Here is a 25,380-nt window from a genome sequence, read left to right as displayed (position 1 = left end):
CAGGAGCAGTAAGGTAATGAATCAAGTGTTTCCAATATAGTATTTGCAATGAAGCAGAATGAGTTATGCGAAAAAGCTTTGGAAGTAGCTGATTGACAAGGTTGTGTGTATTGAATCTGAAGTTTGGTTCCTTCTGTTGATGAATTATGAGAGGAAGGAAAATGGAGGAGAGATCGAATTGATGTTTACGTGCCAAGATATGGGGCGCGAAAGGCGGTGGGGGGTGGGGTGTAATTACGGTAGTCACGTCCTTAAGTACCTAAGTACCTCTTTCCAATTTTGCCCCAAAAGGGTACCTAAACCTTGTACCCTTTCACATGCACTCAGGTACCTCAGGTACTTCGTGCATTACGCTAAAAATCTGGTTGCTAGGGGCTTACATGTGGACACTTAAACAAACATTGAACTCAGTGGCATTTCAATAAACGTTAGGAAGGTTTTCACACAGATATGGGCAGTGAATCAGCTTGCTTAAGTGCCTACCTAATATACATTGACCTAAACTACAGCACGCCCACTACATGAATATACCTTGGTACATAGACTACCTAGGTGCCTTGCGCATCACCTCCAGAATACATAATCCCTGTGGAAATCAAAAAGGTTTCATTGGCTCATAAATTTAGTTCATCAATCGATTGCGAATTAGCATGTATATAGTACCGAAGTACTCAAGTATATCCCCAAGGATAACAAGCTCATTGTTACAGAAACTCCTCCTTTGATCTATATCCACGCCTATACCAAGACATTATTTATTTAAGACACTATCTTCTTACAATAATTTAAGAATAAAATCTGCCCTCTTTAACTAAGTATCTTACGAATATCTCGTATAGTTATACAACTTTCTCGTAGTGTCCTTCCTAGTCGCATATGGCTCCTTTAGGTGACACCCAGGATTTGTAGTACCTACACGATAGCTCTCAAAGCTACCCGTATGTCTCCTTCAAGATGTCAAGATGCATAGCACCTACCTATCTACCTAGGTAACCTATATAGATACTCGAGTTCTTACTAAAACAATCAATCAAGATCGATAATTAACACGATGTACTTGACGTCCCGACCATCTCAAATTCGATTTCTCCGGATTCAACTATCAAACAGATAACATATAGTCATGATTTGGTAAAGGGGCGTTTAGGTAGTTTTGATATGATTATATACCTTACCTGAGGTACTTGAGAGCATGATATCTGACGTATTGTAAGTGGTACGGGATTCGGCCGCGAAAGCGACTATACGTGGCTATCGAAATCACCAGAGGCGTTACTTCCCTTTGAACAACTCCATGGTTTTGAAACATTGAATACGCTGTGTAGGTTTTCAATGTACTTGAATGTAGATAGTCTGATATCTGAGAAGGTTGAACATGGAGGATACATGTGTAAGTTAACAAGAATTGTGATACTACAGTCATCGATGTTTGAATGCAATGAATATGTTCAACTTGTTTTCGTCATGATATATTATGATATATAAAGCCTCTATCGGCAATAATTAGCATTTCTCTCACGATCATCAGAATATTCGTCAGAATATAGAAAATAACCACCTAATGCACTCAGGAAATCACAATGTTCACCCAACCCATCCAGACCCTCGAATTCGGCCTTCTCCTTGGCCTCTACCTCTGGGACTATACCGATGGCGAACAAGGGAGAACACTCGCGAGGCAATACCAACCCTTTCCCTTACCGTCAAAAGAAGATGCTCGATACACCCCCTCCGATGTTTCTATCGTTGTACCAACTATCGACTGGGATGAAACCCTTCCTAGCAATCTCATAACCTGGCTTGCTAACAATCCCCGCGAGGTGATTTTCGTGACCGTCGATCGCGAGCTATTAAGGTTACAAAATACCCTTCAGTCTACCCCTGGTGTCAGGGAGGCGATGGAAGAAAGCGGAGCGAATATCTTTATTCTCTCGGTACCGCAAGCCAATAAGCGAACTCAGCTATGTCGAGGCATTAACGAAGCAGCGGGCAATATCATCGCCCTCGTCGATGACGACGCCCTATGGACAACCCAAGACGTACTAACAACCCTGCTTGCCCCTTTCCAGGACGACGATATAGGTCTTGTTGGAGGACCCATCGACTCGCACGTACCAGAGGAACGTCAAAATCCCGGGGTCATCACTGGCTGGGAGGTTGCCGCTCTTAGGATACGACAGAGGCGAGAAAATGGCATGGCAGCTTTCTATGCCGCCGACGGCTCAACAAACTTCACAGTCTCAGGACTTACAATGCTATTGAGAGCGGAGATAGTTAAGGATTATTACTTTCAACACCTCTTCACGAACGATATGTGGAATGGAATGAGGCAGAATACTGGCGACGATGGGTTCATCACACGCTATATCCTTTACCAACATCACCTTACCGATCGCTTCAAGTCTACTGTCCTACCAAAGCAATGGAGGCTTGGTATTCAACTCAATCCCGAGGCCCGAGTCCTAACGAGTTTAATACAAACCAGTGCCTTCGCTCACCAGAGCAAAAGATGGTACCGATCTGGTCTTAGACTGCGGCTCACTTGCCTCCTATACGAACCGGGATATCGTATGATGAAAGTAACGGCGCCTTATATGGCTCGGAAGATGGCTGGGGGCATGGTAACCCCCATTTTCACCATCGTCCGGGCATGTCTTTGGTATAGATTGTGGGTGAACTTTCCTTGGTTCGCACTAGTTTTGCTTTCTTACGTTCTGTACAATTGGTTTTCCGGCCTTTATACATTCTACCGGCGGTTCCCATACTGTGGTTCGAAGATTTGGGCTGCCATGATCGCCGACAACTTATATCTTGTCTCCGATTTCTATTCCTGGGCGACTATATCTACTGAGTCGTGGAGTAATAGATCAAGTGTCTAAAAAACGCGCCATAAGATATTGGTGAGTATGAGTGCTGTGCCATTATTTTATGAAGTAACCCTAGGGATATTATATGGATATTACGCATTATGTGATAACCCTATGTTGAACAACATAGTATTTATTTAGTATGAACAGCTACATTGTTTAGCTTAACCCCTATCTTTGACTAAGTATTAACATAGTTTACAATAATACACCATAATAATGAATTCTAATGCGTTCAAGTATATTTCCCGTGTACAATTTCTTTGTTAAACGTACCGTTTACCTAACATCATCTTTATATAACTCTTCATAGTATTCTAAACGGAGATAACTGTCAAAATAGTCTACTACTCGATGCCCCGGACAGGTATGTAAAGTTTCGTCTTGTACAAGTCCTAACAAACCATAGACTCCGCTTTTCAGATTGTCAAGATTCCAAAGATAGAAAGTCCTTATCAGGGAGATTAGGGACTCAGTCCCTTCTGCCTGGAGCTGGTCTTTCTTGGACCTGACTTTGCTGAGGTTCATAGGAGCCGGGTAGTCAATAAATAAGTTGAAAAAAAGGAGACAAAAGGCCAAGAACTCTGGCCACCAGACACCACGGGATCCGCAAAGAATCCATAGATTCCTAGCAAGAGCGAATTCTTGTGCAACCCACAAGCGATTCCAATATGGTCTTGAAAAGAGCCTTCTAAGCGTATACCGATGATCATCGTTGGCATTGATATGGTATTCTGAGCGTTGGGTACTCACTCCTACGTGATGTGAACTACTAAGAATTACTATTGCTCGGTTTCGTGTCGGTATCTCTTTTTATGCCTTTCATTGGCTTTCCCGTTTTTCACTCTGCTATTGTAGCTTCTCCGACTAAGTCTCGGCCGAGAAAGGTAACTGATTGCCACATATCAACTATCGAGAAAGCAGTTCGAAATTCTGAAAATATGACTTAAGGGGTTCTAGAGTTCGCCGCAGATTCACTAAACACCACTAGGCGCACACTACCATGGAGCCAGTACGGGGGAGGTTATAAATTTAGGTTGTGCCTGGAAGGGTTAGGTACCTACTTTATGATACATTAACTTTCACTTGAGCCATGGCCTGTACCGCTATAGTATTACTAGGACTTTCTGAGGGGGTTTCTACATATTTACTCCGTAAACTTTCCATGATATGAAGACCGTAATTAATTTAATAAAAAATCATACAAATTACCTCTGTCTTCTGCGCTATCTCTAATACAGTCTAGGTTTAAATTCTTTTCCCCCATGTCATGCTTTGTTACTATAAACCGCGCGTGTATCCGCCACGTTCGCAACAAGGACAGAGCTTTTTAAACGTAATGACTAGGTAGTAAAAGCCAAAGCATGAATTTAATCTTAATAATGAATCTTCACCTCTATTTTGAGTTTGAGTAACATCTTTCGAATTACATCTAACTACCACCTCATTCTACACTACTTAGAAGCATTAGGTGGGTATCCAAGCTTGAGAACCAAGCCACGTAGGTAGTTATTATAGTTTGAGTAGAATACACGGTATGATCCCTAATACCCAACTCAAACTGAAATTGTAATATGTATAAGTCGTATCATCCTATCAGAAAGTAAGATAAACGCGCTTACAGCTATGACGTGAATTGGAAATTATGAAGCAGCTGCACGTGGGCCATCCATACGGTAATCATTCTTGATTTACACCGTCAAAGCTCACCGCAAAGAGGCTAAGCCATGTTTGTAAAGGTAACCCCCTATACATGTCTCTGGGATGATAAAAAGTAGCGTCCTCCACACCCCCATATATTAACCCGCACGTATTTCGCAGCTAAATCTCTTAAAATATACTTACATTTGTCAAAGTAGGTAATGACCATAAATCTTTTTATAAGCCATAACCATTATTGCTACATAATATTGTTACGTACCTTTTTATAGAAGATCGTTTGTGAGATACTACATCTAAGAAGAAGCCAGGCAGCAAAATTATGTGTCCACATTTTGGTGGATGTTAATATTTATTAGGATGGTCACGGAAGGAATCACATACATAAACTACGGAGAATACTAACCGATCTAACCACTCAAATAAGTTTCCGTCAAATAAGCATAATTGATAAAGTATGTCGATCTCTAGATCGGTGCATATCCCGCTCGTGCCGCTCAGCCGTTCAGCCTGGTTCCAGCTGAATCTAAAAATAGATACTAACATTACTGCTCAGCTATGACTTCACTGGCCAAATCCTTCCCATACTAATTGAAGTTCTACCTGAGGCTCTCCACATTGACATATTCTTTATAGGCAATGATAGACTTTAATTATGACTTCATATCGTCAAAGCCTCATTCCTATTAACGTTGAGAATCGAGATTCAATTGCAAAAACTCCGGAGGAAGTACTATTACCAACGGAAATTGATAGCGTCGCCACGAAGGCATAGACGAGATCTGCAATTATAGAGTTGATAGTAAAAAACGAAGATCATTGTTTTCACGATCGTCATCGTGACTGTGGAGAGGGAATATAGGAGATAGAAATGTGTATAAATAAATGGATCGTTTTCCTGCCATCATACTGTATTATTCCTCGACATCAGAAAACAACACCACAAATATTCTAAACAACACTACTTAATTTTTTTACAATGTCACCAATTAAATCTTCTGGCCTCATCGGCCTCGCGACTCTTTTACTCCAAGTTAGCGCCTACAAGCTGACCGCCTATACGGAGAAGGGATGCACGGGTGACGTCCAGCAGACCATCGAGGACACCAAATATGGTGACTACTGCCAATACTTCGACGACAAGGCCGTATCAGTGAAGGTAGAGGATTCTGGAGAAGACTATCAATGGATTTTCTTCAACAACTGGTGCAGTAAAGACGCCCAGGTCGGCTCATTCGTTGGAGATGGCTGTATGACCATGGGCAAGACGAAGATTAAGGGTGTGAACAACATCTTACCCGAAGGTTCCCCAAGCAAGCGAGCCTCTGCCGGCACTGTAACAACTTGGAAAAACACGGACTGCTCCGGTACCTCAGTGTAAGTTATATTTCCCCCTACCTACACTTATTCATGATATCCGGTCTAACAGAGTTACTCTATAGTAATCAAATGCGATTCATCGGTGAAAACCTTCCTGTCACCCTAAATGACGTCTCATCTATCAAGGTGAACGATGTCCCTGATGCCGACATTGCTTTCGCTTGCAGCGACTCCGACTGCCATGTTGAGAACCAAGTTGCAACTCTTGAAAACGACAAGTGTGTCAACGTCGAAGGCAAGAAAGTCAAGTCTGCCATGGCCATCGGAGTACCTACTCCCCCTGGAGGCCGAGATGTATTACCGAAACGCCGTTACACACGCAGCCTTATGCTAGAAGCGCGAGAACGAGATGCTCTGGAGATCCGCGCCGACGGCGTCGAGTGCGACGCCACTGACGGACCCGACTACAAAGATGCCCTTAAGGTTGGCGACGACTGGCAAGGAGACAACGGGTTATCATGCTGCTGCCATGTCCCTGGTGGTCCTACATCGAAGTCTTCCGGCTCAGCTAAAGCCTCGTTCAGCGAGAATTTCCAGTGCCCCGCTGATCCCTCCGGCATGCCGCCACCACCCACCACTTGCCCCATGAACTGCAACACGCTGAGGAGCTACGTCTACGCTATCGCTACTAAGTGCAAGACCAATGATGGGAAGACTGGCGGCACATATAAGCTCACTGGTGATCGCGAGATCAAGGTGACCCACAGCTAAATTTATGTAACGGATGGAGGATTTTAGCTACGACAGTGATGGATATTTTATGACGAGATATGTCTTATCTCATTACTGTTACCTTGTACTATTATTCATGTTTTATATCTGTACTATTATGTACTATATATAGTTTTTGAATTGATACTCTATCAAATCTATCTCTAAGAAGATCTCTTTAATGGTGTTATATGCTTGTGGGCTTAAATTGTACCTTGGTCCATCCTATATGCACGAGTACCGAGTAATGCAGAGCCCTGACGAAACTAAGTAGCAACTTATAAAATGACATATTCGACTGATAAAATATAAGTAGCGAGCTTCTATGTACCTAAAATACTAGGACATATAGTTGGGAAGAAAGGGGAAAGACATGTTCATGCTCTTTGAAGTGGCATCAAGGAGTACATGGTCTCTAGGACGATTCAGTACACTATCGCCATGGCGATTCACATCCAAGTTCGTAGTCTAACCACCAAATAAAAAATGCCTTAAGGAAACAAGTGCAAATGGGGTAACTTCTGCATGAAAAAGAATAATGGTAACCTGAGCAACATTTTCTAATGTGTTCTCAAAGAGTCCAGCCCTCCCTCAACTTCCCCCCTTGTTTTTCCTGCTGACATCCAAGTATCAATAAATGTTGAGTTAGCAGTGAAAGGTCTTTCTAACCTGTTTGACCTTTCTCTTGGCTTGCACAAGATTGCCATCACTTAAGAGGTTATCCATCTTCAAGTTCAGGAATCGAGGTGTAGTACCTAGGCAGGTCCTTCTATCTCGCGAAGCTTCGATTCTCGACCACAGAATCCTCGCCATCACCGTGTCATTACCTCCAGTATCCAACCAAGCTATCACACCCAGTCCACACCAGCTCGATCTATCAGCCCTTCTTCACCTTATCCAACCCAATCATCCAAGCAACCCAAAGCACCAAAGCCAACATGTGCCACCAGTACTACTCCAGCTTCACCCAGTGCCCCTGCCAGCTAAAGCGCTTCTTCTGGCGCTGCAAGCACGGCCGCCGATCGCCCAAGTGCAAGTCCGTCCAGAAAGTCGTGCTCAAGTCGGGCGACGCGCTCTGCGAGTACCACGCCATGGTAGACAGACGCCGATGGGACCGAAGCCGGCGGTTCCAGCGCCACCGTGGCCGCAAACCACGGGCCGCGCCGGGCCCGAAACCGCTATGCCGCGAGTCCGTTTCCTCCGCCATGGTCGCCGACCCCTTTCTCTTCCCTCCTCCCGCCGACCCCTACGATTCTTCCTGCTGGGAGAGCGAGCCGGACCCCGAGCCGGAAAGCGAGGATCCGGAGATCGGGTCGGATACTAGCTCTGGCAGCGAGTACTCGGGTAACGAGGACTAAGGGGGCAAGATGAACTGGGAGTGAGAACGGCTTTAAACTCTCATCTAGTTGCTTACTGATCGAGGAGAAGTGCGACCCTCGCCCCCCGGCCAGTTCTACAATCGAATCATCGATATGTTGAACGAACGAATGTCTTCTTTCCTGAGAGCACCCTACGGCCTATAGAGCCAAACTAGTCGAATCGTTAGGAACTGAGCTGAAGATCGCGTTTGCACCTAATGTTTATGTCAAGGATACGATGTCGAAGCTACCTCGTTGGAAACTGTCTTTGAATGTGCTTTGCTTCTATTTTCTGTTTTGCATTAATTGTTGATTCGAAGAACTCCTCTCCACTACGTCAAACGATGAAGCAGTCTGAGGCGATATGATGTAGTCTTGCCAAGATCAAATTCTCCGTATCAGACGTATCTGTTTTGCATGTAACTAGTTCGCCTACTTTTGTTTTACGATGAGCACCTTTCTATGAAATTGCAATTATTCAACTTGTCTTGTTAATGCGTTCTCAACCTTGTAATTTGTTCTAAACCAAGTTGTCAGCTAGTAGTGGCACCAAGGGTTAAGCACTCGTTTTGTCAACTTAGCATCTGGCTCGTACAGTGTCAAGGAAATAGGAGACATTTAAATACAATGCTAGAGAGTCGAGTATGCAAAACTTTTAGTCTGGACCTTCGTAGACTCCTACAAGAGATTTAAAACCCGAGTAACGATCCTCTAACTAAGTTATATATATTAAAATTCTTGACCTTCGTATATTCTATGACTTCAACGGGACCCAAAAACCCGACACTACATTAGGTAGTTCTCAAGACAGCGAGTCATTGAGCACTTATCTTCCCCTAGCCTCCTTTTCCAATAAAGATTCTCGTATGCGCCACGCTATCGTTAATAGAAGTGTCACCCATTTAACTTATCCCGTCTACTTGCATCGCTTCGGCTTACATCTAGGAACGGGGTATATCGATGTCATGAACTCCAAAATACTCCGTTATCCTATACCTGATACACCCAAATCTATTTCCAACCCGGTTCTCCAGGATACCGCCTACCACCAACACCCGTTAATATAGGACTCTCCCTGCGATCTTTATACCGTCTTCGGTCTCGCGAATCCCTTTCGTCAGCTGTGACAACTCTTCTCCCATCCCAATCAAAATCGGAATCTCGATCCCTATCCCTGCGATCCCAGGTGTAGTCTCTATTTCTCCTGTCAAGATCCGTATGGCTGCTCGCTCTTCTGGGCTCTGCTGGTCGTAGATATGCCCTTTCTCGACTTCTTCTCCTCTCTAACTCTTCTTCTCGTTCACGCTCCCTCAAGCGTTCCTTTTCAATGACTCGATCGCGGATCCGTTCCCGTTCATGCTCGCGGTCGCGTCGTAGTGGATATTTAGAAACCCCTGCTTCAGACTCGTCGCTAGGATATGACTCCCCGGAAACACTTCGGCTGAGTCGTGACGAATGCTCTCTCCGAAAGCGCACAGTTGGCGCAACATTTGGCGGCTGGCGCTTCTCGCGGGAATTGCTTCGTTGTCGCTCAGAAGATCCTGAAAGAAAGGAAGTAAACTTCTGTTTTATTTCCGATGGCAAGCTTCTTCTGCGAACATCATCCGACCGTACATCCGGCCGTATTTCGCTACGGTGGGAACGAATAGGAATAGGTGGTGTTATAGGAGTCACAACTGGCATACGGCGTATGATAGGGGGAGCCGGTATAGGACCATGTGCTCGCGACTTGGAGCTAGTACGTCGAGGCGATACATCCGAGTCGGAATCCGATGGCGAGGCGGAATAGGGTTTTGATTGGCTATGGCGATGTGGAATATGCGGACGGCGAGGATCAAGATGGCTCGAAGGACGGGGATCATCCATCTCGGAACGGCGAACCTCTGAAAAGCTTGGTCGTCGAGGCGGTCGAGGCGGCCGATCCGGCGAACTACTACTTCTACCACCAAGAGAACTGCTGCCGCTGTGGCTGTGGCTGCTGCTCTTCCGTCGCTGCCTTGGTGGTGCGTTCCTGGAAAAATAGGGGTCGGCGTAATTACTTCTCGACACATGGGCATACGCAACAGGCCGTTCCCGTTGAAAATAATCCATTTCCGGTCTTTGGCGAGGCGTGGTGGTATTGCTTTGAGGGTTTCGCACATGCGTGAAGGTGGTATGGATCCGAGGTTCAGAGTCACGTCGTTTAGGTGGGTGTTCATCTTTAGGAGTAGCGTCTTCCCGTAGCTTTCGCGCGCATTCCTTATGCCAGGCATCTGTCTCGGGATCGCATTCGGCTGGAAAGGCCTCTGCTGGTAGATCAATTGGAAAGGGTTTTCCGGTGTCGGGGTGTACTAGGGCCCAATTGCGCACAGCGAATTGCATGAATGGTACGTGTTCTTGGGGTTCTAAGAGAAGCTGGATCGTCTCCCATCGTACAAACCCATTCAATGTTAAGGCCGGAACATTGGGTGCTTCGAAGGGATTCTCGGCCGGTTGCAAAGTATGCTGAACGCCCAGAGCTTGCCAAATGTAAGATATAGATTTATAAGGGCATTGTAGAAAGAGCTGGTCATAGTCACCACCGACAGCACGATAAAAGGCGGCTAATTTTGTCGGGGTTAGTTCATGACCATTAGTATCGCCAATATTGGCAGACTATAATGTCTTTAGGTTAGCGAAACTACTCTACATGTCCAAGTAAGCAAGGATATGCGAAAATAAATAAGACTTACAATATATTCTCCAATGGCGCGGAGTAGCGCATCGAGGATAGGGGTCGGTAATTTTCCATTAAAAAGATAGCCATAATATTCCTTTGCATTAGGTTCCGACGCCCTCGACTGCGATGGTGAGTTTGGTTGGGACTGCGGCTTGGGATGAGGTATATCGTTAGAAGTCGCGGGGGTCGCGGTAGGTTTACTGTCGTCAGCCTTTAAGCTCGCCATCTTTACTTGTTCATAAGAAGCGTCGATGACGAGTGGAAAACCATTGAAAAGCGAATCGGAAGCAGTGAAGGTGGTGAGAGATAATGCGAACACGTTGAACCAAAAGACTTGTTTCGGAAATAAAAGCGCAAATTGTATTACTGAATGAGATAGACTGATAGAATAGATGGAATAGATGGAACAGGCAGATTGTCGATCCTACAACGTTCAGGGGGTAGATGATGACTGCGTCATTCGCGAATGGACAACGACTGGAGCCGCTGCTTCACAAAAAATTAAGGCAACATTCAGAACAATATAAATTGTGTGGGAGATAGGTAAGTAAGGTAAATAGATTGATATAGTTGATATAATTATATGTAGGCTATTGGCCAGCCTCAACGAGACAGACGATCAACGAAATGAGTCGAATTCATCTAGAGTTGTAGGGATACGACTACAGATGATTCATAATGGCACAGCCGGATATGTAACCGTGGATGGTTGGGTTCTTGTTCTTGGAAGAAATATTCGGCGCACTGCATTTATTTTATTTTATTTGAATGGTGGGATATGATGGGATGTACATACACATACCTATAAATCAAGGTCAACAACAGGCTTCTATGAATTGAGCAAGGATAAATTGAGCAAGGGCAGGTTTTTTTTTACAGCTTGGGTAAGAAGAAAAAAGAATACCCCGCGCCAAATTGCCTGCTGACACGTGCACCCGGAATATACGCCTGACGTAACTAGTGGCATAGGTGTACCGTACCTGGTAGGATTTTGTACCTGCCTAACCTAAGACAATTAATGTCAAGGAAAAAAAAAAATATTGATAAGCTCAGCAGCATCGTCATCATCATTATCATTTACAGGTAATACATGTACCATTTATCTCAATCTCAATTATATTTGTCCTACTCTATGTCCTTATCAAACATGATAGAAATAGGACATAAGTATCGTACAATATTTCACATTCGTACAATTCCGCCTTGTTAGGCCAAAATACCTAAGTGCGACATGATGATGCACACTTCGTACGTGTATAACCAAACACATGTACCTATGCTAGTATCCGAATCTTGCACGACGACCGCCACTTACATCGTCGTACATTATGTACCTAATTTTTATCTCGGTATCTTGTCCAACAATTCGAAAGCACTTACAACCAATACAAAACCCGCCGCAATATTCCGGCGTATATCGCTCATCAAATGCGATTACTCACTATCCCTACAACACATAAAAAAAAAAACAATCTGCCAATCCAATTCCTACCCAAGAATTTAATTCGGGTATAACAACATTTCTAAATTATGGCTGTGTGTAGCTCAGCCATATATTTATTATACGATAGGTAGGGGGCCAAGTGCACTAACTATTCCCAATCCCTTGGGTCCAATATTCTGCAGCGGAAGTAATTATAGATGTCCTATGAGCCGCGCTCTTGTCCTTTTATTGGCAAGGCACTTTCTTCAACATTCTTCAACATTGTTCCAACTCGCCAACAGTTCTAACCATTAAATATGATATGTCGTCAAGATAAAACTTTGGCCCCCTGGACAGGCGACTCGAGTACGAAACCAACAAGAGTAATGTCGTCTGTAATACCCACCCGTGTATCAGGCTCAGTCCACCTTATAAATTGTCGGAATCCAGCCTTCTCGAGGACATGTTTACTACGCGGGTTATTATCATCGGCTATTGCTGACAGCATTTCCGGTACCTCTCCGGATCTATCCACCGATCCCTCAACTACCTCAATCTCAGCCTCGGATCGTGGTAAAGTCCACCAATGGTCTATAAATGCCCTTACGAATTCTGTGGCATAGCCCTGTCCCCAATACTCCTTTTTGAGCATGTAACCAACCTCGGGCCATCCAAAAAATAAATCGGTTTTCGGCATCCCACCCATCCCGATTATTTCTCCGGTAGAGGCGAGGCAAAGTATGTTGTTATAAGTCCGGATATCGTTAGGCGGTAGGTAGCGGGCCAAATATGATGTTCGTGTCTCATCCTTGCTGGCATCAATCTGACCGACCGCCGAGAAGTGCATAACCTCTGGTTGAGTACGTATAGCATAGATCCCATCAAGGTCTTCCTCGGTATACGGGCGGATAATTAGGCGCTCGGTGCGAATAGGTTTCCTCTCCGCATTAGGTGGGAACGGCTGGGTGGGCAGATACGTCTTAACTTTGATCTTCGAAGGTTTCGCCATTGTAAGCAAATCAATCCAGCCGAGATTGATACCGATTCTTATTGTTTGTCAACACCACACCGGACCTTTGTAGTGTTTAAGTAAAGATCCAACATTATCTACAGCCTACTTAAGATAACTTATGTTCTCTTATATCCGAGTGCCGCAGGATTCCAACACCGAAGTGACTCATATGACTCATAACCAAATCTTAGTTGCCCTCCCAAAAGGGAATGGCATGTATGTTTTCTTCAGCTCTATTGGTGAAGCGTCTGCATCTATAGTGATCTGTCACACAACTAAGTTCAAGCCTTGATTTGAGGCAATATTGATCTTATTCTTGATGATCTGATTGATTGTTTTGAAATCATGGGAACGCGTTATTCACCGCTATTTACATAAAATATGTAATAGCTGAGCGTGAATACGAATCTACGTCGTCTTTCTACTAGCCTAGATACCTAACATATTAGATTATGTCCTCATGATATGATGTACTGGCTGCTTGACCCTAGCTTCAAGAACAATCCTTCTACTACAAATGAGTCTGGCTTTTCTGATTGGCTAGCTACGGTGCTCGGTAGCATATTGAAAAAGCTAGGGGATTTCTCGCTTCATCGGCTAATATCAGCTTCTGATCTTTAATAAGACGTCTTTATTACGAGTGTATACATGTTAGGAGTTAAGGGTAACACAAGGAATACTAAGCCTAGAGACTCGAAGGGGTTGAGCTAGGTAGCATTAACGAAGGTCTACGGCGAGTTCTGACAACCCCAATACCAATAGCAGTGAGCAATGACACTCAACAACTGAATTTAACCGAGCTTGCCCAATCTTATATATAACTTCAAAGGTTCCTAGCCGGTTCAGAATCAATACGCCGGCTACCAGGTATGTAAAACATATTACATAAATGCATCACGTATTTCACATCTCATTAGAAAAGAAAATGTCCTCCACGCCTAAGCTATACCAAGGGGGAGAAGCCTTACAATAGAACTGCCCAGCTGGATAACATGTCAGCGCTCGGAATTTTTGGAGACGTTCTTGTCCTACTATTGCCTCTATCAGCCATCTAGAATCCCACGCGAACCTACACACCAAGATCAATATCATCATCTCTTTACTATTCTTATTCGGAATCATATGAGCGCCCCTTTTGCTTTTTATTTTCCTGCCATACATGTTTCATCCACTATTATCCACCTAAAGGGGAATATAGTAAACTAGTCTACATATATATCCAATGTCACTGGTGTTGCTATTCTACGATATGCCACGGTAGTTCAAGAAGATTTTTGAAATCCCGAGCTTACTATCAACCCTCAATACGCACTAGCACACCTTCTCCAGCTCTTAGCTGAGTCTACTCCCAAGGACGAACTGTTATACATAGACTTGCCGACTAGACTCGTGTTCGCATAATGAGAGATAGTTTCCGCATATAGGAAGCAGGTATTTACTTCTGCATTAGGTATGGTGCTTCAGTCACAGTCGAAGACGACAACGGCTAGATACCCATCCACTTAATGTATGGTATTAATGACATGAACTTGAAGCTTTATCTCGCCTACGTATGCAACGAAGATAATGTCTTCACTCTTAACGATTCGGGAAGCACGCCATTGAAATGTGTCCGCCAGTCTTTGAAGTTACGTGGTATGCCCAAATTGAAGATGAGATGACTCAGTTATTAGAAGAAGCGTAAATAGAAGGGCCCGGAATTATAAGCGAAACCCCAACGTCTGTGATGTGGTTTCCAAGTCAGTCATAGGTGCGAGGGAATTTATACTCATAAATACCTGCATATAATATCTCGTTAGTCATCATATTTCCATAGAAATGCACGCGTCCATACATGACACGATATATACAAGTCACTACTATTTACGAAAATTAAGAAAAGTATAAACTCTTCAGAAAACGTCTATCCTATTTACTTTTAACTGAGCCTAATTATTCCTGGTAGACCCAAGGTGTAGTAGTAGAAGGACTATATAATATATAAAAGCATATACCTCACATACCTGCGAGTTTAATTGACATATCAGTTCTCAATTCTATTAGCAACGTCCCGTCCTATAAAGGGAAGGCTACACACATAATTATCCGTTTATGGCAGCCAATGGTATGTAGATACGTACCTAGCAATATCACCTTCCGATCGCAGCGGGGAAATCATCAAAGCTTTCTATATACATGTACCTAACGAAGTGTTTAATACATAGGGAAAGAAAGGATCAGGTTAAATTACAACCCTGAATATCTACCTACCTAAGTGAAAAAGAAAGGCAACAAGGGCAAAATGGCGGTTAGTACTCACCTGTTTATAGATAACTCTGCTAACCGGTATTCAGGCTCTTCCTGGGAAATCACCCGATACCTCAAGCGTCACGATAAAAGTTGGGGAAACAGAACATCTTATCAACACCAATAAATTTCCTTACTTCAAGGCCTTTCTGAACTTCCAGCAAAAGTCTGGCCAGAATACTACTCCTGTGCCAACTCATGGTGATATCCCCTTTTTCGATGTCATCAACTACGGAGTATCCAACGGATTCCGACACTTCTTTCGTCGCATGCCTGTTCAGCTCTCCGACTACCATACACTCTGCGAAACCCTCGAGTTTCTTACTATTGACGTCCTCAAAGGGCAAAAGCTGCGTGATATCATGAACGATCTGAGGAAGTGCAAATCCGATTATGATAGGTTCGATGGGACTGGAACCATGGGGCAAAAAAGCATTGCACGAGACGCGTCTTTTAGGCTCTTGTATATATTCCTCCTCGGTGAGTTCGAATCGGAGGCCCAGGATAGGGCAATGGCCTACAATGCGGCTCTGTTCGTGGTGTCTCACCCTGGAACCTTCAAGCAGAGAACTCGGAAGATGGTTCGAGAAGCGTTCGAGGAAAGATTTCTTGTTACGGAAAAGCAGAAAAATGGGTTGGACAAGTGGCCCGTTTCTGATCTTCTTGAGGACCTAGAGGACGATTGTACGACCGAGGAATCCTCTGATTACCTTGAGGATTCCGACTATGCATACTGGAGCTCTGACTAGGTGCGAAAGTATTTTGGTATGTAATTATTAGGTGTTGGTACAGGATGGGTTGGCACAAGTGTAATTGGTATACCTTATAAAGGCTCAAAGGGGGACTGGATACGTGACCTTTAAATTAAGCTATATGATGGCATATAGATAACACCGAGTCAACGTCAAGCCTTTGACTAAATAGTATTAACCTAGAGACACATTGATGGACTCAGATCTGAAGCTATTGCTAAATAGGAGACTAGTGCCCCTATATGGTTTTCCAATACTTACCGATATTAGATCTGAGCATGGTTTCCTACATACTTCTAGCTGTGGCCTCATTAGTAACTATCCCAAGGATTTCGCTAATATACCTAATGATAGCTACCTAAGGATTGAGTACCGCTTTACCCCTAGTCCCTAAAAGGGGGAATATGGGATATAGTCACGTGATCGTACAGCTCCTCTATTTAAGAATATTATTTATTTACGAAACTACCTATTGACGAATCTACAATTCGTATCCATCTCTCAAACGAGTCTCAACCCAATACAATTTACGTCAATAATATTTCGTCTTTTAGTTAGAGAACATCCTCGCGTGCTATCCTCTACAACCCCTGTTAGAGGAGTTGATGCCTGAAATGCATGTGATCTAATCAAATGGGATTGGGGCTATGCCAGAGAAAGTAAACTACAACATACATAAACTATCACATCTCCTATTCCAATATACTTTCTGGGACCTCATGCCTAATGGCATTGGATTATTCTGCTAGGAAAGCCTCAACTACATGGCAGGATGCGGTGCAGTCCTTTCTCTCAAGTCTTGGGCCTAACGAACGGGCCGCTTTCCAGGTACCGACAAGTCCGGATGATTGCATGGCTGTTCTCCTAGCGACTCAGCGTCGCAAGAGCAAATTGACGCGGATCCTTGAACTAATGAAGCCTGCGATCGAGCCGCTCAAAAGATTCGAGAGCGCGGTCGATGTCATCGTTCAGGTTAACGCGGGAATCGCGTCCCCGATATGGGGTCCGCTGAGGATTGTCATAACGGTGAGCGGCACTTCGCCTGGACGCCGAATAGCTAGAAGCAACTAATGACGTCCATGCTACTCGAAGCTCTCCGCAGACCATTTTCGTACACTGGAGAGCATTGCTATGATCATCCATAGAATCATTAGTTCGCTGCAGAGATTCTCCAAGTATGAGGAGATGTTTGAAAAGAATAGTCTTGTCCAAGACGCAATAGGGGCACTCTACTGCGATTATATAGACTTCTGCGTTAGGGTTACGAGATTCTACTCGGCGTCATCTTTTCGTAGGCTACATTCATCGCTACTGATTGTATTTTACCTGACGTTTAACCAGGGACCCTCTTCGTCTCCTTCGATAAGGACTTCCACGATGTTACCGAGAACATCCAGCTTCATAGTCAAAACGTAGACTGGGCGGCCCATGCTGCGCATATAGAAGAGACACAACGGGAGGTGGAGAACGCAAAAGCTGAAAGACGAGGTATGGTGCCTAACCTAAGACGCATCGCCGTAGATGTTCTCTTCTAAACTATCGCAGCACATGAAAGAGGTAATATCCAGAGATGGTTGTCGCCGTCGACTGTCGATGACGACCTCCAAAAACACTTGGATGATTGCATACCTCAGTCATGCGACGGCTTGTTAGCTTCTCGGCAATTTCAATCATTCATCTCTTTGAATAATGATATAAATAAATCTCCTATCCTAGCATTACAAGGGTTGCCCGGGAGCGGGAAGACTACGGCAGCAGCCTTCATCATAGACCAACTAAAGAACGAAGGATTCAAAGTGTTATATTTCTTTTTCAAAGCTAATGACGTAGAGAAGCGCACATTGCTGAACTGCCTTCGAACACTGTTAGCTCAACTGATTCGATTAGAGGAGCATCTCTACAACCTTGTCGAGCCGTTCTACCAAGAAAGTGGCCGAGTGGTAGCCGACTCATTAGCTGAGGTACAGAGAGCTTTATCAGCTGCACTCCAACGTTCGAAAGCAGCTCAAATATTCGTGGTTCTCGATGCTCTCGATGAGTCTTCAAATAGCATAGAGGTTGCCCAATGGTTTACCACTCCTAAAGACAGTAGCGACGGGCCACAGCTTCGGATACTTATCACATCTCGCCCGTCGCCATCCTTTTCAAGGTCCCTTGACTCATCTTGGACGGTTCTCAGAATGGGGAGCTTTGAGAACGCGAGCGTCAACTCGTACATACTCTCCCGAGTTCAGAAAAATCCAATCATCCGCGACACAAAAGTCGGGGCGCTGGTCGCAGACTATGTCACGACGGCTGCAAGGGGACTTTGGCTTTACGCTCGATTGATGATGGATGATATTGATAAACTCCCCTCGGTCGGCCAAATCCAGAAGCAGCTCAGCGTTCTTCCGAAAGGCTTCACCGAGTTATACACACAGATAATTAGGACGACAGAGGCCAACTACAATGCGATTGAATTGAAGTTAGCCCAGCAGCTTCACTTGTGGGTTGATACCGCAGATTACCTTCCGGGGTTCTTAGTCTTGAGGGACGATCGAATCGGATACGGGACGTTAGAATTGATATTCCAATATGCCAACGGAGAGGTAGTTCATGACCCAGGTGTACAGGCTAGTCGCGTGTCAGGCCCTCTCATTGAAGTTTTCAACGACGAAAATATAGAGCGAATAGATTCGCAGGCCTACGAACTCGACTTCATTCATTATACAGCAGCCCAGTATCTAAGCGAGAGCAACGATCTACCGGTAGCGCAGCTACCACTTACTCTACGGCCGCGGCGTCTCCGACATCTGCACCGCGCTGCCGTCGCGATTTGGTATTTCACAGAGTGCAAGCAGTCAGAAGAGATGCTCCTGAATCTACGGTGGAGCGAGGGGAGACCTACAAACTCTTTGATGAGGTACTTCGAAATGGCATATGGACTTTGGAATGCCCTCCATCTAGTCGAGTTTCCGGACATTCAAGACGATCAAGAGGCGGCCGAGGCGAAGAGTTTACTTCAAAAACTAATTGATTTCATCTCAACGCCAGCATGTTTACGCTGGGTCGAGTGCGCCATGATCATCAATTATAAGGGAAAGTTTCCACATTTGTTATGGAATGCTGCCAAAGGTGTATGTTTTATCCCCCCCTTTTCCTCTTGAGCCACCTCAAATTCTAGTACGTTCGACTGAGAAGCTATTACTTTCAACACACCTAAGCTTCCTCTACTTGAAGTTCAATAACATACCTAATCACTAACTCTAATTAACAGTGGGAAGCGGGCAAGGATAACGAAAACCACCAGTTTGCACCATACCAAGCTTTCTCCAAGTCTCGAGTGCACTTCTTCCAAAACTACGTCCACGTCTTGGCGTTGACGGGCGTAGGAGCGGAGTCTGCCCCTCGTGAGCTTTTAGATTCTGCGAAAAACGGACCCTTACGGGATGAAGTCGCACAAGAGATTTTTCGTCTAGGGGAGCAATGGCGACGGCTTGCATTTCCTGGTTATAGTTAGGAATTGGATATCCGCCGATTATCGCAAGGAATCATTGATTTTGATTAGCTATATGCTATCTTCAAAGGATTTTAGGCTTGGTATAGGTATTTTACGGATTTCGGGCTCAGTAAGTCTCCCTTAGAGGTAGATAATGGATAAAGGGGCTATTGGTATGGCTCGGTTATTCATTGTGGTCGACATGAGATAAAGTGAAAGAGAATGATGTACCTAAGTCGAAGTTAAAAGGAAGGAAACGTGCTATCTTTGGTACTGAACAAAGACGCAGAGTACTTTCGCGCATGGTAGCAAAGTTACGTACGATACTATACATAGACGAATCATGAAAGACCGCTTAAAAGTGCATTGATGATATCCGACTCGAGAGACAATAGGTGATTCTCATATATAAGAAACTAGTCACACCTCTAGTGAGCAGAGACAAATTAGCTTTTCTCAAGTGTTCGTTTCCTTGTCTCCTATCAACTCACCCAAGTCATTTCGTGAACATCACGATTTCAGTCTTCAGCATATTCATTTCACAACAAAACGCCCTATTGGCTTAAACTAAACTCATATAAATTTACTATACGTTAACTTACCGCAAAACAACCATCATCAAATATAATTCAAATATTCAAAATGCAATTTGCCGGCATCATTCTCTTTGCGGCCGCGACTTTGGCTGGCGTCATCCCGACAGCGCATGATGTACGAACGGGTTTCCATGTCATCGCCCGTGGCGCTACCGACCAAGTACTGAAGCCCATAAATTTCGCACATGTCCAGGAAGATAGGCGAAAAGTGCAACTCGGCTCGAGGGGAAGTGGCAACTAGGCTGGGCTGGATCCCAACTTAACTAGGTCCATAGAGGAGGACAGACTATAATTTGTGTCCTCGCACTCACTAGGACAGTCATATAAATATACCTATATATTATGCATAATACATAGGGAAGCGACTTTAGGCCTTTTTAAAGGAGTTGTACCACTTGGTTCTTGAGGTTGCAAGATAAAAGTAATTATAGAAAATTCAATTCGTTAAATCGTCTTAGCCACTTGTGTAGCCGGGGTCGTATCAGTAGATTCCGGTAAAGTATGATGTAATATAGAAAAGAAAAAAATTGAGGGAGATTAAATAGAACCACAGCTTTCAACGGCATACATGGGAAACGTGAAAGTGAGGCGAATCAGAATGCTTCGTTGGCAGTGCCCCTCTTTTCAAGGAACGTAGAATTTGGAGGGGTGTGTAGACTTTGAACTTGATAACTGGTAGAGCTGATAATGCCAAACAGTAGGATAAGTAGCAGCATGGAAAGAAGTTGAAGGTGTACCATAGAAATATAGAGCGTTGATACGCTGGCTTCTTTCTTATCTTAACAGGAACCGTAGAGAGCTTGTGATAAAGGAACATTAAGAAAAGGGTAGAAGAAGGCACCTGCATGATGGGATCATCCCGGGAAAGGATCGAGACGGCGTATGCAGCCCCGGGGACTTGGAATGGCTCCATTTTCGACCCACCAACACTTTTATGCTGCAGCTTCTGTTCTAGCTGGTGTGTCGTGCTTCTATTCTAGATGATCATTTTCAATTGGGACAGGTTATACGATCCTGCGAAGAACTTGAACTTGAGCATTGCTGTTGATTTGTCAAATATCTTAGGTGGCCCATGAAGGATCTTGTGCTCTAGCAATAGGTAATTAATCTGAATAAGTACGTAACGATGGCCCATCTTGTCTTACCTATTGGGTAACACAGTACAAACGGGATAGGCAAAAAGGATTGGTACGCCATCAGATGGAAGAGGTCATCATCCCGGGGGAAAACCCCTGAGACTAGTTCCAGGCTATGACTCGTCGTGTGTGACGGCACATTTTGGCACCATTCGGAGCCATTCTCGCCTCAGCCGGGACAACAGCCGAGTCTAGTTCTCAATTGAATATTTTTAAACTGCGATGTGTATTAGATGGAATCGGATGCTGGCTAATAGTAAGCAATTAAAGCTTAGAATTATATAATTGATTCTCTTGAAGTTGAAGTTGACATATTTGAAATTTTCCAAGGGAAAAAGGATGAAATACTTAAAAGTCAAGTGCAGATTCGTATCTTAAATTCCTGCCGGCTTTCTGCTGTAGCATCTCTGCAGCTGTATTAATCCCTGTAGGCTCCCTGCTAAACCTAGCAAGTTAGCCTGATTACCCCCACTAATCCATCCCTTCAGGTGCTTGGCCCCTTTCTATGGCACCCTAGTGGCACCTCCGACACCGAAAGAAGCAGGGAGTGGGTGTAGCGCGCTAAACCAAAAATGATTTAAATGGATAAGCTAAGTCATGTGAAAGCGCGAGAATATCGGGTTGAGTTCAACGCGTGGGCCAACATCCATCACATCCATCACCAAATTTACGTGTTTGCCTGAAAGATACGGAATTACAGCAGAGTACAGCGCCATGCATCCTCACATACAGCCTGACATGGGTCTGTCGCTATATAAGGAGGGCACCGCCCAAAAATTCTTTTTCATTCAACCATCTGCAACATTGGAGCCTCGGGCAGGTAAGGTAGGCCATTTTTATCATTTGATCATCTCATCATCTTGTCGTCTTTTTTTTCCTCAAGTCTTTTTTTCATCCTCGCAAACTTCTACATTCCATCACCCGACTTAAACCATCTTGATTATTCCATCAACTGGATTTCGGTGATCCAAACGCAGTTGATACGATATTGAGGGGATTATTCCTTCGGTCGGAAACTTAAGATAAATTAATAAGAAGATATCATTCATTCATTCATCTACTCAAAATGTTCAGTCGACGATTTGAGCCAGCCGCGAATAAGAGTTTCTCCAAGACTCAAAAAGTCAATAAGTCCAGTTCATCTTTCAGTAAAAGTAGCGGAGTCTCTAAGAGTCGACATGAACCTCGTCAACATCGCCGCCCGGCGACTGCGACATCTTCAAATGTACCTATGGAAACAGCCCTCTCACCAACTGGGTATGTCTTTAATTCTCATATTCTCACTTGTTCGTTTTTTAATATACATTTTAATTAACTTCATTTTCACAGCACGTTAACCCCTTCCATCGTCACTCTGGTCATCGGTAGTGACCAACGCATCTTCGCCGCCCACGAAGATGTTCTCCGCGCTTCGTCGTGGTTCCAGCAAGCCTTGTCGAACCAGTACATGGAAGGCCAGAACTCCAAACGCATACATCTCCCAGATGAGGAACCCGAGATCTTCTCGTCTATTCTAGAATATCTATACAAAGGCGACTACTACCCTCGCCTAATCCATAATAAGCGTCGGAACTCGTGGGAGATTGAGCAGATTGAAGATGATGATCGTGGCTCGAAAGAGTCAACCGTTTATCACCGCGGCGTTGATGGCGACGTTCTTAAGGACACCGTCATTTATTGCACGGCCGACAAGTATGGCCTTGAGGAACTCAAGCGAGTCGCTCTACGCAAACAGGGTCTTCGTAAGTTATCGCCGTCATTTCAATTACCTGTTATCTTAAACCCGGCCACTAACATATCAACAGAGTCCGGTATTCAGTGCAGCACTATCCTCGCATCGGCGCGTTACGCATATGCCAACACGCCAGATTCTGACTCTAAGTTACGAGCACACTACCTTGCTCTCATCATCCGAAGCCGTAGCACTTTCAAACGAAGCGGTACCATGCAGCTAGAGATGTTCAACGGCGGTACACAGCTCTTCTTCGACCTTTTCGTCGCCTTATGCAACCACGTCGACGATATTTCCAGCACTCAGTAAGTAACTCTTATTCATAACGTCGCTACAGCTCACTAATATCGCTTGTTAGAAACACACCCCGAAGCAACCGCCATTTCTTCTAATATGCTTCATCTTAGTCGTCATAATCTCTCCATCTTATCGTCATTTCTTATTACCCATTTCATTCCACTCGGGTCCCATCATATTAAAAACAACCTAATGATCAACGTCTTCATATTCTTTTTGTACTTCCTATCACCACGTTCTTAAAGATTTGGAGGTTTCGGTTCGGGGCACAACAGCGACAAATACCATATTAGCGGCGTTCGGGATTTTCACAGTGGATACTATCATGTTTTCTTTCTCAATTTCAGTTAACTCTTGTATCATTATGATCCTCGCGACAAATTGGCGCGGCGAGGATATCAGAGAATCATGTTATGGTGGATTGATGGATACGAAGTAAAATGCCGGAGAAAAAAATTACGAGTTCTAGAGGTATCAGTGTACGAAGGAAGCCGGCAGCGCCTTTCAGCGAGGAAAGGCTGAATAATGAGGAGATCGGTATGAAGAAAAATGGAATCAGCCCGTGGGGAATGCACTTGGAGGAAATCTTATGAATATGCCTTGTATTATTACGTTCTAGACTATCTTTGATAGCAGCTCGCTGCTTTCCGCCCCTGGTCTTATTTATTTCTAAGATATCAGATCAGGGGCTTCTAGGAGATAAAGCACGCAAAACTAATGAATTACGTTCTTGTATACATTTCCCACAACCCTCCACTCAAATGATCGTGAAGCTTACAATATTCGTTATAATAAAACCTTCCTCACATAACACCTTGGTAACGTTTCCCCCGCTCAACCACCCTACAGGACGTCCAATGGTGCCCGAATGCAGATTGGACCGAGAAGCTCCCAGTGATAAGCATACCGACTAACCAACATAATCATCCCTTCTCTCTTGATTCGCCAATGGCTAATTTCTTCCACATTAGGTGCTTACATATTAGGTTACCTGTCCCAGCTCGTCAGCATGTACGTATCTCATGCTATACTCACCCCGTTTCTTGTCGTAGTTACATACAGGTTAGTTACCCTACTCAAGACATAGATGCTACACCCCGGTCTCACAAGTTAAAGTGGTTGCATATGGCCCCCACTCGCGTTTTAAAGAAGCAAAGACCAAGGGATTGCGGGAGGGATGTGTGAGTCATTCGCTCCGCATTCACCCGTGCTGAGCATGGATGTAAGCCAGCAATCTCGCATGGAAGGATGGTTGGAACGAGGGTGGCGGGTCTCTTCCCCGGGATATCTTGATATGTACGTATACATATACTACTAAGAATAATGATATAAAGTGATGATTATTTTACGTATTTTCTCTTTCAGTGCCATAAAACTGACTTAATTTGGGTTTGCGATGTTCTATTCAATCATTTTATATGTTCATATTTGTGGTGAGTCCATGTTGCAATATTGCTCTTAGAAACGGGTGGAACAACTTAGAGGTGATATAATAAGTAATAAAGTCCAACAGCGTAAAATATGTATTACAACATGAAGGCTTAGTAGAACTCATGATACATCCACCTACGGATTTCCCTTGTATTCTTATTCGTTCTATAGACGAATTAAGAGGAGGCTGCAGGGCGGGATCTAATCATGCCCGAATCCAGTAGTATCATTCTTCCCCGCACTCGCAAGTCAGCCGCATCCTTTATGCAAGGCAACTCAATATCACTCCTCGGTCAATATCCCTTAGTTGCCTAGGCTGGCGACACGTATTTAAAGTGCCGCCTACTCATCGCCTCATTATATTAGACGACGGATGTGTTCCTCATTTTTCTGTCCACCCATTCAACTCGTTGACTCAAACTTTTGTCCCGGGAAACGCGCCATTCTTGCTTAGCACCACAAAACCGCGCTCGTGGGCAATATATCCCTTCATTAAGTTCTATGATAGGTTTACACCATTAGTGAGTCATACTTGAAAGACGTTAAGAGCACAAAAATAAGATA

The 25,380-nt window shown here is 44.2% G+C and overlaps 8 protein-coding genes across 9 annotated transcripts; 6 read left to right on the top strand and 2 right to left on the bottom strand.

Moving 5' to 3' along the window:
• Positions 1 to 1,580: 1,580 nt before the first annotated feature.
• Positions 1,581 to 2,879, top strand: GL218_06020 (uncharacterized protein; the record flags this gene model as incomplete). Its single annotated transcript, XM_033582716.1, has 1 exon — positions 1,581 to 2,879. One exon carries the CDS (start codon positions 1,581 to 1,583, stop codon positions 2,877 to 2,879), a length of 1,299 nt encoding a protein of 432 aa, XP_033434108.1.
• A 2,626-nt stretch (positions 2,880 to 5,505) lies between these two features.
• GL218_06019 (uncharacterized protein) lies at positions 5,506 to 6,617 on the top strand (the record flags this gene model as incomplete). Of its 2 annotated transcripts, XM_033582715.1 has the most annotated exons (2): positions 5,506 to 5,903; positions 5,969 to 6,617. In XM_033582715.1, 2 exons carry the CDS (start codon positions 5,506 to 5,508, stop codon positions 6,615 to 6,617), a joined length of 1,047 nt encoding a protein of 348 aa, XP_033433837.1. The 2 variants fall into 2 exon arrangements, with proteins under 2 accessions (XP_033433837.1, XP_033433836.1); XM_033582714.1 differs by lacking the exon at positions 5,506 to 5,903 and having other exon boundaries at positions 6,162 to 6,617.
• Positions 6,618 to 7,555: 938 nt separating this feature from the next.
• GL218_06018 (uncharacterized protein) lies at positions 7,556 to 7,975 on the top strand (the record flags this gene model as incomplete). The annotated part of the gene is made up of 1 exon (XM_033582713.1): positions 7,556 to 7,975. One exon carries the CDS (start codon positions 7,556 to 7,558, stop codon positions 7,973 to 7,975), a length of 420 nt encoding a protein of 139 aa, XP_033433838.1.
• Positions 7,976 to 8,986: 1,011 nt separating this feature from the next.
• Positions 8,987 to 10,899, bottom strand: GL218_06017 (uncharacterized protein; the record flags this gene model as incomplete). The annotated part of the gene is made up of 2 exons (XM_033582712.1): positions 8,987 to 10,609; positions 10,687 to 10,899. 2 exons carry the CDS (start codon positions 10,897 to 10,899, stop codon positions 8,987 to 8,989), a joined length of 1,836 nt encoding a protein of 611 aa, XP_033433834.1.
• A 1,525-nt stretch (positions 10,900 to 12,424) lies between these two features.
• GL218_06016 (uncharacterized protein) lies at positions 12,425 to 13,105 on the bottom strand (the record flags this gene model as incomplete). Its single annotated transcript, XM_033582711.1, has 1 exon — positions 12,425 to 13,105. The coding sequence occupies one exon, from the start codon at positions 13,103 to 13,105 to the stop codon at positions 12,425 to 12,427; it is 681 nt and encodes a 226-aa protein (XP_033433835.1).
• Positions 13,106 to 15,389: 2,284 nt separating this feature from the next.
• Positions 15,390 to 16,143, top strand: GL218_06015 (uncharacterized protein; the record flags this gene model as incomplete). Its single annotated transcript, XM_033582710.1, has 2 exons — positions 15,390 to 15,395; positions 15,442 to 16,143. 2 exons carry the CDS (start codon positions 15,390 to 15,392, stop codon positions 16,141 to 16,143), a joined length of 708 nt encoding a protein of 235 aa, XP_033433832.1.
• A 729-nt stretch (positions 16,144 to 16,872) lies between these two features.
• GL218_06014 (uncharacterized protein) lies at positions 16,873 to 19,645 on the top strand (the record flags this gene model as incomplete). Its single annotated transcript, XM_033582709.1, has 5 exons — positions 16,873 to 17,172; positions 17,239 to 17,437; positions 17,488 to 17,634; positions 17,692 to 19,262; positions 19,403 to 19,645. The coding sequence occupies 5 exons, from the start codon at positions 16,873 to 16,875 to the stop codon at positions 19,643 to 19,645; spliced, it is 2,460 nt and encodes an 819-aa protein (XP_033433833.1).
• A 2,777-nt stretch (positions 19,646 to 22,422) lies between these two features.
• GL218_06013 (uncharacterized protein) lies at positions 22,423 to 23,480 on the top strand (the record flags this gene model as incomplete). Its single annotated transcript, XM_033582708.1, has 4 exons — positions 22,423 to 22,613; positions 22,686 to 23,098; positions 23,162 to 23,393; positions 23,447 to 23,480. 4 exons carry the CDS (start codon positions 22,423 to 22,425, stop codon positions 23,478 to 23,480), a joined length of 870 nt encoding a protein of 289 aa, XP_033433830.1.
• Positions 23,481 to 25,380: the final 1,900 nt, after the last annotated feature.

This window comes from Daldinia childiae, assembly GCF_008694065.1.
Source record: "Daldinia childiae strain JS-1345 chromosome Unknown Scaffold6, whole genome shotgun sequence".
NCBI lineage: Eukaryota > Fungi > Ascomycota > Sordariomycetes > Xylariales > Hypoxylaceae > Daldinia > Daldinia childiae.
This window is presented reverse-complemented; position numbering and strand designations above follow the sequence as displayed.